The sequence below is a fragment of the Pithys albifrons genome, chromosome 6 (genome assembly GCF_047495875.1).
Source record: "Pithys albifrons albifrons isolate INPA30051 chromosome 6, PitAlb_v1, whole genome shotgun sequence".
NCBI classification, from domain to species: Eukaryota; Metazoa; Chordata; class Aves; order Passeriformes; family Thamnophilidae; genus Pithys; species Pithys albifrons.
The window spans coordinates 59,760,228-59,773,468 of NC_092463.1; the positions used below are offsets into that span (position 1 = coordinate 59,760,228).

A 13,241-nucleotide genomic window follows, 5' to 3' on the forward strand; every position below is an offset into this window, starting at 1 on the left:
TATTTTTTATTGCTGTACTGATAATTTTAGTTTGCAATTAACAAAAGTATCTACTATTTCTCAGATACTTCTCTCTTTAAACCTTTAGGTGGTTAACATAGAAAATGTTTTGAACTCTAGGGTGGATTCTTAGGTGAAATACCTTGATACCCTATTTAAAGAAAAAGTATCCTGAATTCATCTTTAAACACATCAGCTTGTTAAAAGTATTGACCTGGCTGTGCTTTAAAGAGGTACAGATCCAAAGCACCTTAACCTCTTCAGGAAGATGAAGACAACTATCTAAGTGCCGTGTAAAATGCCTTAATATAAAAGTTGTGCAAGGCAGTAGAGTCAGAAGAACTATTTAATGTTTACACATGCTTTTCATTCCCAAAGATCTCCATGCACCCAAGGAGGATCCCTCCTGCCATTCCTGCCCAGAGAGGGGCCCTGGGAGTGGTGGGTACCCCAGAACAGCTACCAGCCCCCAGCATCCAACGCCATCCTCCATCTCCCCTCTCCAGCTGTTTGCTTTAGATCTCTTATCACCCATCACCCTCCGGGCAATATCGCTGAGCTGCCGCACCTGGCGAATGGAGCGCTTGAGCTTGATGTCAGAGGAGATTTTAGTTGCTTAAATAGAAATAAACTACAGAAGAGCATTCACAGGGCTGCAGACCTGGGATTTGGGGGCTTGCTTATTTTTAGGCCATACCCAAAATAACCTCTCTGCACTAAAGAGAGTTTGGTAAGGCATATACCTACTCTGACAAGATGCCTGTCTGTTTATAAACCCCCTGGAATCTGATCCCTTTAAATATTAAAAATAATCCACTGTATTCCATTTAATTGAAACCCACTGAATACTTAGAGGAAAGGAGAGATGAGTCAATCCCAACACCTTTCACCCACAAGTGCACCAACAGTTTTCTGATCTTCTTTAATCATAGAGCTCCAATGGCCTGATTCGTCACAGGAGTGCATCTCCAGCCATCTAATCTTTCCACACGGGGTTCGGGTTTCCCCCATCCCAAGGAATCACACACAACCTCTTTGGAGAGGAGGGGATTTTCTTTTCTCTTCCCATGTCTGCAGTTTCCTCAGAGTCTGCATTTTTGTTGTTATTGTTCCATGCCCTCTTTTCTGCCTGCTGCGATGGAGCCATCGCTGGGCTGTTAACAGAAAGGTCAGCGGTGAGTGGGGAAGGGCTCAGGCACCATACGCCAGACACCCAGTACACTGGATACTCTCAGGCACAACCCAGATACTTTGCTCTTTGCTCAGGTACTGGGTTATTAAACATGCCTCCAAAGCAACAGCAGTAAGGCAGAGACACTCAGGAGATGAATTTCTAGTTTTAGTGAGTGTTAAAGCATCAGGGAATGATAAACCCAATTTTTAATGTTGCTGCTGGGTTGGATTCATTCTCTTCTTAATTTTTATTCCTGGTTCTCACCTTTCTGGCTGTGCTGCCATCCTTGACAGCTGCCCTCTACCCCTCAGTGTGGGGCCAGCTGAGCGCTGCTCAACACTGGCCATGGAACCAGGTGGTCAGGATGAAGGGGGAATTATCCTTCTGGCTTCCCCCAGCTCTTTCTTATAGGGAAGAGGGATTTTGTATGTAGTTTAGGAGTCCCACTGTCCAAGCAATGCATGGAGTTCATGCAAAACCCCAAAGGGAAGCCTAGAGGTTTGGATGGGGAGGATTTTCCCTGTGTGGGGGTGTGTGTGTGGTCATCATTCAATGCATTTGATAATCGTCACATGTGATATGTATATTCCATTTCTATGACACTTGATGCCAGTAGACATAACTATGTGAGTGATGGCCAGGAACAAACCCAGAAGGGGTGTGCTCACCAAACAAGTATGTTCATGAGCAGCTTAATAAATTTATGTATAAGAGACACATGTATTTCCTCATTTGCAAAAGACTAATCTGCACCTACCACAGAGCTCTGTCAGAGAAGCAGTTTTGTGCACATAAATTGTGCTAAAATCCCTGACTAGAAGGCATGGGACAAGATCCAGGGTACAGATTCCACCTTGTGATGGAAAGCTGGCATACCTCTAGCAGACATGAGAAGAGACCAATTATTTTAATTATTTATTAAAGTTTTTAAATCACTTTTGCTGTAGCTGCAGGGTGACAATTCTGAGCTATTTAAGTGGTATTTTCTGAAGGAAAAATGTTGTGGTTGTGGTGCCTGTGATTGAAAGGGGAGGTTTCCCTGTTTTATCCTGTGCACATGCAGACTACAAACTATGTCTAATGAAAGATCTTGGGGTTTGTATTTCTGTATTTACTGTTTCACATAATACTTTCCCTGCTAAAATGAGGCTGAAATGCCTCTCCACAGATGTTGTTCACTGAAGGTGAAATTGTGCTCCAAATTAAGAGCAAGCATCCTGTACTACTTAAGGCACAGGGTATATTCTAGTAACCCAGCATGCTCTTTGCTGACCAGAACCATGGCAGGACACAAGGTAAACCTCGAGGCTGTGAGATCCAAGTGCCACCTACCCCAGGGCATTATCACACAACACTGATGCCCAGGAGAGGCTGTGACTGCAGCTTGGTCCAACCCCTGGGGTGCAAGGAGTAGGCTGGGGAAGTGATCAGCACCAACCCTTCTCTCATCATCTCAGACACAGCCTGTATGATTACCAAAATTTTACAAATTTCAGCAGAATTTGGGTTTGGTCCTCAAAGATGCTGAGGGTTTTCTAGTGCCACTGATATTAGTGTGGAGCAGAGGGGCTCTCTTGTTTGTGCTGTGATTCCTGAATCATCAGAGAGGGGTAACATAGCTCAGTCATCTTCTTACAAATGCACCGTGTCTGCAATCCCCAGTTGTGTATATAATCCATTGCAAGGTTTATTGTTAGTTGAGTTGGAAAAGTTTATTTCCATGAACTTTCCAGCCCTTTAACGTGAAAAAATAGCAAATATAGGTAACTAGGAAACATGAATAAATATAATTAAACATAAAATGCTTGTAATGATATAAGAACTGACCTCAGCCAATTAAAATTTTTAATAGAAAAAAAGCCTCTAGCATCAAACCCCAAGTACATCAACAGCATTGTCCTTTCTATAATCAGGGTTAGTTTTTATTTCCTGACAGGTGAGTGAGAAGCAGTCCAAATTGTAGCTTCTTGGCCTTCTTCTCATTCGAAAACAGGTCAAGATACTACGTGAGTAAAATGGGGAGTGTAAAGACACATCTGATGGGGAGGCTGAATCACCAGTTACCTCTCGACTAACTATGGACCTTTTAAGAATGTTACTCTTTTCAAATATTGACTTTTTTAATTGCTTCTCTCACAATTGCAATGGGTGTATTTAAGAGCCCCACAAACTACTTTATCACATAATTAGTTTATCAGTAAATTTGGACCTCGTACATCAATCACTATAATGCATAACCTCCACTGAGACAGAAACCAGATGTGCGTGCTTCTGCTTTCTTCTTTGTAGTATCTAAAGCATCATTAGTGCCTATGCCACAGTTTAAATTGAATTCAGCAAAAAGCAATGATCTTACCCTCCTGCAAGCAATCTAATATTACTGCAGGCATACATCAACATTATGTTGATTGACAACTCATACTCTTTCCCTATTCCTGTATGGAAAAGGGTGAAGTGTGATTTGTGTATGCAAAAATAATTTTAATTAGTCAGATACAGAAAAAACACTCGGTTTCAAAGCAAATGCTGTAAGGTGGGCATGCTGTGACAATAACACCGAGAGGCTTGATACACTGAATTATCTGTAAAAGGGCCTGCCTGCCTGTTTCTTCCCCATACATCCTGTGGTGTGACTTTCCTTTCAAGTGCCACTCACTTCTAACATCTGTACAGTCCAAATGGGTAAAACTTAGCTGCTCCTGAGACAGGATGGAAGACGCCTTTTTCAGACACAAGAGAGAACTCTTTCTGGGGCTACCAAGAAATCATCAGGATGTCTGATCTTTGCATTCTATGTATCCCACAAATGTCAATGGTGAGGGTTTATGTAACCTCCAGGTTTGTAGTACATCTTACAGACAAAGGAGTGGAGCTCCAACCAGGGCAGTGTCTCTGTGTGATGACTATCAGTTGTTTCACAAACTAATACCTTATAGGCCAAATTTTTGGGGATTTCTTCATTCATACGAAATTCTCCTTGAAGCCAGGGTCCCACTGAAAAATATGAAGCCCAGCTTGCATGTTCATTAAAAGTCCAAACAGATAATTATTTACACTACTTTTTCATTTTCCCAGTAATCAAGCACTGGGCTGTTAATAATCCCCAAAGGGCTGATTATACCAGCAAGATACAGCAGCTCTATGACCACACCTCTTCCCCAGGAAAATCTCTACACTGGCACAAAAGGCAGCATGTTGGTAGCAGAGCAAAATGGGAATTTCATGTTTGCCTGGAATTAATGGTTCTCACATTCTTAGCAGAACTGAGCTGAAAGCACATACCACAGAGTGAAGACTTGTCAGGCAGTCCGTAACACACATCCTTTCCAAAATTAAAAACTTGTTCTGATTGCAAGCAGACTTTTTCAGAGTATATGCCTTTTCCTTCTCTCCTGAGAACAAGCTAGCAGATGCTTCAGTGTTTCTAGAGCATGATACTTGCTGCTGCTCATCTGCATGTCTAGTGTACCAGCAGAAGAGTCCTTCCTCCAAGAATAACAGGTGTATAATGTATTACATTACAGCTGATTAAAGTAGCCTCTGCTGCTACTGTTAAACTTGACTGGCAGATCATCCAAATATTTGCAGGCATCATCTTATGAATGCAGAATATTGAAATTGTGCTCTTATCACTGTGCAAAAAGGCTGCTGAAAACATGTTGCCTTGTTGAAATCAGGCACCCACACTAATACAGTCATACCTAGAAAGCTGAATGGTATTGTGGAGAGAAGTTTAAAACAGGTAAATAAAATGCACATGCCAACTTAGCAAGTTCCAGTTATGATTCTGTGTTTGAAATAGCTCTCGAACATCCACCCAACATTATTACTGAGAGATGCAAGGTTGTATCAGCATAATAGAATGGGAAAAGGAATGGCTGATGCATTCCTAATGGCAGAATTGTAATAATATAGAACTAGCAGAGTGGGACTTGGCCTGAGAAACTACCTATATTAATGACTATATGTCAGCCAGAAAGGACTGGGCGTGATTCCTCAGGTCCAGTGCTGTTAGTGAGGGCTTTGAAAATTTGTCTCCTTTCTTGTAAATTGGGTAGATTTTGACTGAAATACACTGAGACTAAAGAAGTAGAACTGTCTTCATAGCTCAGTGACACTTTTACTTCAAACACACGCAACCAAACCCCCAAGCGCGAGAAGGATGGTAATGTCGTACTTAAACATGATTTTTAAAGAAATTCCAAGCTGCAAAGGTTATTAACCACCAGGAATCTTTCCCTTAATATATATTAAAAGCTGGTTTATATGGAAGGCCTTCGGTGTACTCAAATTTCAAACGCCTGGGTTATTTTATTACTTTACTGATCTAATCAATGCAGGTGTTTCATAGCAAAAGCACACAGGCAATCAGACTGTCTGAGGGCAGCAATGAGTTGCACACATTTCTCCCAGTGTAAATAGCTGGCCACAAGTGCGCTGGAGTGAATGGGCCTTTGGTGTTAATTGCATTTAGATGGCAATCAGGCTTGAGATGTACAAAGATACATGTTTTAACTGATTCATAAAAGAGTTGTGGTATCTTCTGAAATTCAACCTCTTCCAATTCTTTCCCTTGTACGGGGACAGGGAAGGACAGAGGTGAGGCCACCACGGCCCATGCTATGCAGGTGGTGCAGTCAGTGCCTTTCCCATGGCTGGCTCTCGCCTTGGCATGTGGCACAAGGCACTGTTCCCCACCAGCACACGGGTTCACTCCCACTTGCCGCAGCTAGCCCAGCCACAGATCGTGCCATCTCTCTGTCTTTACCAAGATCAAATGGAGCTACTCAATCAGGGGATGCCATTATTGCCTCCACCATGCAATTTCCACTATCAATAATTTACTGTATTTGCTGCACGGGCAGAACGGAGAAACGACCAGACAGATTTTTGACGGGGGTACAGGATGCACCCCGCAGACGGGTGGGCAGAGCCGAGCAGGACGTTTCGCCCGAGATCCACGGGCTCCGCACCAGCCCGTGTCTCCGCCGGCGGGTGCTGCCGCGTCGGGCGACCCCGCCGTCGGTCTCGGTCTCGTTCTCGGTTCCGGGTCCGTCCCGGTCCCGCTCCCACTCCCGGGCCAGGCAGAGTCGCCTCGGGGCCGGCGGGACTGAGCACCCGCTGCGCGCCTGCAGAAAGTCACCGGTGTAACGTTACCTGGGGCGCTCATTAATAAGCAATGTCTGTTATTATCTTGATTGCATTCTTAATAGGCGAACTACGGAGAGGTCAGCGCGGGAGCGATATTTAAATGGATCGGGCTTGCTTAATACCCGGCGGAGTAAACCAATATCCCGCCGCTGGCGGGCGAGCAGACACCCCCCCGCCCCGCTCGGGGGGCGCCGGGGGAGCGGAGGAGAGCGGAGCAGAGCGGAGCGGAGCGGAGCGGGGCCGGGCGGGCGGGGCGGGGGCGGTGGCGGGGCCGGGAGGCGGTGCGGAGTCTCGAAGCGGGGCAGCGCGGTGCCTGCGGCCGCCGCAGCCGCTGGCCGGGGGCGAAGCCGCTCGGCGAGGAGGAGGAGGAGGCGGCGAGGCTGGGCCGGGCCGGTAGGCTCCGTTTGGGCGGCGAGAGTGGGGGATCCGGCTCCGCTGCCCTCCCGCCCCTCATAAAGCTTTGATGAGACACTTGAGACGCCGCCTGTGTTGCCGAGGCGGCGGGAGGTGGCCGGTGGGTCTGGGCGCACGGGAGAGGATGTGACTTCCCGGAGGGGACCCGGACAGGCTTTGTGTGGACGAAAAGGTACGCGGCGCCCCGCCAGGAAACTTGAGGGGCCGGGGCGGGGTGGTGCGGGTGGCTGCGGGGCTGGGCAGGCGCTGGCCGGTGAGAGGCGTCGGGGAGCGGGAAGAGCGGCCGGCGGAGAGGTGTGTTGGGCCGGGCCGGGCCATCTCCGTGCCCCTTTGTTCCCGCACCTGCCGGTCGGGCCGGTGCCCGGGATGCGGGGGCAGGGATGAAGGCGGGGAGCGGCAGCGGGCGCGCGCTCCCGGTGGCGCGCGCGGGGCCCGGCGGCGCTTCCCCGACGGCGGGCGCGGCCCTCGGGCGGCGGGGGGCGTCCCCTGGCGGCGGGCGCGCGGCGGGGCCCCGGTCCCCTCTCTCCCTCCTTCTCTCTCTTTCTCCCTCTCCCTCTTTCTCCCTCTCTCTCTCCCTCCCTCTCCCTCCATTCGTTGCTGTGGGGAGGGCCGGGTCCCCGGGCGCCGCCCCGGCGCTGGCGGGCGAGGGTGCCGTCAAGGGAGGGGCGCGATGCACTTGTTGAAGCTGGACGGTCGCTGGAATGTGAAGCATGCCGGGCACCCTCACCGGGATCCGGTGCCATGGGCGCCCCATCCTCTGTGCCCGCCGCTGCCACTGCCCGCCGGGCGCCGCCGGGAGGAAGCGCGGCCGCCTGAGCGGCTGAAGGTGCCGGTGCTCGGGAAGCGGAGCGGCTGCGCTCGGCGGATTCATCCCGGGGTGCCAAACACTCCTTCAAGTCACAAAGAAACTGGGGTTAAATGGTAAATTTGGTTGGCAGATGCTTAAGTAGTACTTTGGGAGCCTTGTGCTGTCCCACCGATTTTTTGGGTTTTTTCTAGGATTAAAAACATGAGGTGTTAGAGCTGGGGGCACGCTTGCTTTGCTTGTTTGTTTTTAAGAGGTGCTGTTGGTGTTTTGGTGTCTTGGTTTGCACATTCCAGTTAAGATACGTCCTTTTCCTCTCAGTTTATTGTAGTTTGCTGTTCTGAGGTTATGGAAGATCAATAGTCATTACTTATTTATGTTTCTAGTAACACAGTTCTAATGAATGCAAAGAATCTATCCCGGCAATACATTTTTTGCAGCCAGTATTTCTGTAATCTTTAATTCATGGTTGTAAGTACATAAAATGAATTTCCTTGGTTGCCTGTAGATACGAGAAAAAGGCTGGGGAATGAGCCACCTGCTCGTGGGTGGGAGGAACTTCCACATCACCACGTTAGAGTGGCTGATTGTGCAGAAGTGAAGAGTTTGCTCTGTTTGCGCATGGGTGGCTGTCCCAAGTGAGGAGGTCGCCGTATAGTCCTGCGCTTTTGTGCCTTGGCACATTGATTTACAAATCAATGGCTCTGCTTGCAAAGCTGGAGCGCTACCTGCAAGCCCTTGGGCCAGTGATGGCCCAGAGTTCGTCCAGGTATAGAAGACAACATAAGCAGAGGGGATGCTCTTGGCTCTGTGCAAGCTGCCAGTCCTGTGGTTTGGCATGTGAGAGCAGGCAGCAGCTGTCAGGGGGATGCTGCGGCTTCCTGTGTGTGGAGCAGCGGGGCACTGGTTGTGTAAACACACCTGGGGAGAGGGAGAAGACAAACAGTGATGTTCTGCAGGAGTGAGTTCCATCCCTCACCTTGGTCTCGGGGTAAGGCAATGACTCTGTTTCTACTCTAAAATAACTTAAAGGAGCTGGTAGATATTTCTACTACTTAACGCGACTAGACACAGGAGCCTTTCTGCAGGGCTCTGTAACTCACAACAATTTTCTGCTGTAGTACTATCACTTAATGTTCAGCTTCACTGAACCTCGGCTGGGAAAACCCATATGTAAGCAGTGTGCCTTCTGTTCATGTTGCCAGTGCTTGCTTTCCGGAGCTGCAGGGTAGATCCTGTTGTTATATGGCTGTGAAATCAGGGTAAACCAGGTCAGAAAGATGAAGAACATTTTTATCTGAATAATGCAGATATAATGGTGGAGGAAAATGGGAAAGGACTTTTATCTTGGAGGGAGTAGGACTAAAATGTAAAAAAGTTTAATTTCAACCAGCATGCTTTTAAGCACCAGGGCATTATGTTGTAACAGTAGTGCAATGGGAGTACTACAGTATGCTGGAATACTACAAAATGTAGTGCACAGACGCAAAGGATTTTAAAGACTTGTTATGATGTGAAAGAATACAGAGGAAAATAAGCTTCTGTGCTTTTGCTTAAAGGCTTTGCATACAGTGACAGTGCTGAGCTGAAAGTAGCTGCAGGTAAAAGTCCTTGCAGTGCCTATAGCAGTTTGTGCAACTGTTACTCTGCTGTTGCTGTCGGGAAAACACAGGAAGCTGCATGTTTTGCTCACATAATAATTCTCTGACGGGGTGTGGGTTGCAGATATAAAAGCAGGTCACAAGTAACTTGAAAGTAGGAGAGCCTCTCAACCCTCCTGTGGGTAAGCCCTGCATGAAGATGAGAAACAATTCACTGTACAGAGTGATTTGTGTAGTAAGTGTGATCCTATTAAAAAAAAAAAAAAGTGTTTCCCATACGTGCCTTCCTGGTTTATATAAAAGGCTGAAAAGTTGTTCTAAGAATGTGCCCTGTGCATACACTAGAAATCTCACATTAGGCATTGCGTGAATTGGTGGAGACTCCACTAGAAAAGGATATGTGCTTTTAATAGGTTAATTACTAACTTGTCTTGACTTGTTTTCAATCATATGTTGTGAGCACTTGGTTCCTCCTAAACAGCTGAAATGCTGCTTAGTTGGGAAACTCTCAATCATTTCTTAGATCAGTTCATTCACTGGCATTCTTGGTAATGCTTAACTGTAAATACCCTTTAAAAGGAAGCTTTTTAAAGGCACTGAAGCTAAGCTATTTTTGTATGTTGCTGAAATGAAGTATTAACTCAATAACTTACTGTCTTCAGTTCCAGCTAGGAAAGTGCTGTGTGTAACAACTCAGGTTTGCTGTGAAAAACCATTAGGAAGCAGCACAGGTGTGTACTGAGTGAACTTCCTAATGGATTTGAATGGGGCTGTGCCCACAGTCTGTCAATTCACAAATCTTACTGTTTCCTTTTCTTATGCAGACTTATTATTCAGTCTTATCTTTGACTGCAGGTTCTTTGAGACAGAGGCAGTCTTGCCTGTCTTCTCATCCTAGTACCTGACAAGGATGTAATCAATGCTCTTGTAATACAAACAATAAATAATAGATTTTGCTATGCAATGTGTACAGGCAACTGCCATGGTCCCTAAACTTCCATGCTTTCAATTCTGTGCTCTGAGCAGTCCCATGAGGAACACTGTTTGCAGGAGTTGTCCACACAGAACAGGACAAACAGTCATGCATAAGGCGTAGGTGATCTGTGGGGTTAGGCTCAGCCTTTCCTCCTTTTCAACATGCAAGGCCTAATTATCAAGAAACTTTAGACTGGTGGAGTTATTAAACTGCTACATCCAATAGCAACAATGAACGTGGAGCAGTCTGAAATACTGAAAATGCCATGGACTTGACTGAACAGGCAAGAGTCTCAGCAAAAAAAAAAGCCAACCTCATCTCAGGCACAATTTCTACCATTTATAACCAGTGAACAGAGGGTTAGTTGTGATGATACTGACCTGATGTGATTGTAATTCTTGGTAACACTGATACTAGTGGTAGCAGAATGTCCCATTCCAGCACAATGTGGCCATCACAAATGGATACAGCTGTCTAAAGATGAGTACCATGGACAACCAGAGGAAACAAAAGGAAACTTCATTTAGTGGTTTTCCATGCCCTGGTGACAGCTGCCATAAGGCTGTAGAAGTTGTATACTTTCCTCGGTAAGAACATTGTATTTTTCAGAGAAGTCATTTTCTGAAACCAGTTAATTAGGACAGTTATTTCTGGCCGTGGCATTTGTAGAGAACAGAAGGCATGATTGTTCTTATATTTGTTTCTCTGAGTTCTTTGATCGACTAGAAGCTCTCGATGCTTTACGCTATAAATTACCTCAATCCTTTGGCAGTTCATTTCATTTCTGTGTACTTGGTTAGGAAGATGCAGAAATCCTTGTGACTCAGCTACAGAGTACTATAAATTATGGAGAAATGGGGGAGGGGGTCACATTTCACATTAGGAAAGGCAATTCTAGGAGGACGGAAGGAATACTGGTTGCTAAATTTGAGATAAGGATCTTATGGTATCTCAAAATCTGAGCAGCTACTGCCACCTAGAGATGCACGAACCACACAGGCTGCTCAGGCTGGCTCTGGCAAAGGAACCTGCACCATTAAAATGAGTTAATCCCAGCCCTTCTCACTCCTCAGTGTGATTTTAGTGTATGAGTGGAAGCTTTTTTTTAACCCTGTTACTGAAGTGTTACCTTTGAATCCTGTTCTAGCAATTCAAGTAAAGTTTATACAGTCTTCCTTCTGTGGCTTGAACAGGTAGACAAGAAGCATCACATTCAGTAAATTGTTTGCTTACTGAACTTCAGACTACACCTAAAGAAGTATTTGCAAGTCAAATTTATACTGGTTTTGGTACAGCTGTTGGTGAGATTTTATAGCTTGCCTAAAGGTTGCACAAATAAAATGCAATGTCAAACTAGTCCCTTAAGGATTTGAGTTCGGTTGAAGGTAGGTTTATGCCCTATCTCATCACTGAAGTCTACTTGTCAGGGGCTGTCCTTTAATAGGTATTTGGTGGGCCAGAAGAAAAATCTGATTTTTTCCTAATGTATTGAGTCAGCAGCCTTTATGTTGGTTTCACTAAATTCATAATTTTATCCATTTAAAAATTAAGTATTAAAGTTAAGTTGAGTAAATAGATATTTGTTGCTTGCTCAAATCTAACAACATGGAATGCACTTGTATCTGCCCCTTTTTTGTTTTGAGCTTACAGCTTCTGATTTTTGTTTTGAGCTTACAGCTTCTGATTTTTGTTTTGTACATCAACCTGCTATAGCAGATTCTTCCTACTATGTGAGAGTATTGTTCCCTATTTAGTTTGTGAAGAACTGCTTACAGAGTGAAACAATGAGCATTTTTTTACCCACTGAACTCATCATCTCATGTGCAATTAGTTGTTTGACTCAGCGACACAATATGATTTGGGGGCTTTTATAGTAACTGCTAACTCCTGGCTATCAAATGCCCAGTGGAATAAGAAAACCAACACAACTAAACCTCAGCACAACTAAATATGGAGTTGATAAGCCACTGATTGACTGAATGCGCTATATAACTTTCCATGTGATTTTTTTTAAATTTCTTAAGATACTTGAAGTGTGTCAGTGTAAACTATATTGGGATAAGAGCTTAATACATAACTTCTTAGGGAATAGTTTTCCTGTAGCAAACTGAGGAGCTGTGATAGAGGGATATTTGCCACAAGTCAGGAGGCAACTGCAAACTGTTTTATTCTGTACCAGGGTGCATGAGAGTTGTTGCACCAAACTAGAGTCTGAAAAACTACCCTTGGCTCATGTCAACCTCAGTCTTTCCTGTATGTGCATTGAGCTACACCTGGGCTTTACATGCATGTAGCATAGATGAGAAGCCTGGAGAAACATTGAACTAAGCAAAATCTTGTGCAAAATGCTGTTCTGTGCCCTTTATTAATTCAGCATGCAAAAGACTCGCCCCAGAATCCTGTAGTGTGTATCTTTTAAAAGTGAGCTAAGCTTAATCTTGTGCCAATTCTAGTGCATGTTGTGCCTTACCTAATGTGATCCAAACACTGCTTTCTTTAAACATAACAGCTTCTGGAGAAATGCAGTTTTGTCTAGATGAAGGAATTAAAGGTTGTGATCTTTGGATTCCTTAGTCCCTTAAGCCATTTACTTTCTAAGCTTGGTGCAGTATGTAGTATCCATATGGTTTAGTTTATCCATCTTTACACTGGCCATGGCATTCTTGTTGAGTGTTCAGTACTTGATACACTGAGCAGAAAAGAAATTAAATCTAAACTTTATTCAAAGGCTGAATTAGTAAGTAAAACAATCTCTCCCCTTAGTCATAGTTGTCACTGCACCACAGAAGTGTATGGACACTGTTGGTATGAGTGACAGGACTTGTTTTGCAGTATTTCTAGGTAATTGTGCCTGCTGGCAGCCTCTATTAAGACTTGGATCTTTACTTGCTATTTACATTCCTTCTGAGTTGATAATCCAGTTTGACTGAGCCGTAAATGCCAAGAGAGAAATGCTATTTGATAGAATTTGTACTGAAAGCCAGTGTGAGTCCAAGGGGGAAGCAAAGTCACTAACAAGTTCAAGCTGGCAAGGGTGACTTAACCAGAATCCATGCCAGGAAACTGGGGTGAAGTATGAATGTGCTGCTAAACATCATGACCATCCTTTATCTTTGTAAT

The 13,241-nt window shown here is 45.2% G+C and overlaps 1 protein-coding gene across 8 annotated transcripts in view; it reads left to right on the forward strand.

Moving 5' to 3' along the window:
- BDNF (brain derived neurotrophic factor) overlaps positions 1-13,241 on the forward strand; it is a 41,641-nt gene that overhangs the window by 12,087 nt on the left and 16,313 nt on the right. Inside the window, exon 1 of one of the 8 annotated variants that reach the window (XM_071559087.1) lies at positions 6,607-6,911. The exons of 4 other annotated variants lie outside the window; for them this stretch is intronic. Coding sequence is in view for 1 of the 4 variants with exons in the window: in XM_071559086.1 (XP_071415187.1) it covers positions 7,658-7,660 (3 nt within the window). In the remaining 3 variants the exon portion in view is untranslated. Of the gene's footprint in view, positions 1-6,606; positions 6,912-7,009; positions 7,034-7,398; positions 7,661-8,467; positions 8,536-13,241 lie in introns of those variants that run through there. 3 more of the 8 variants (XM_071559091.1, XM_071559086.1, XM_071559089.1) reach the window with 3 other exon arrangements.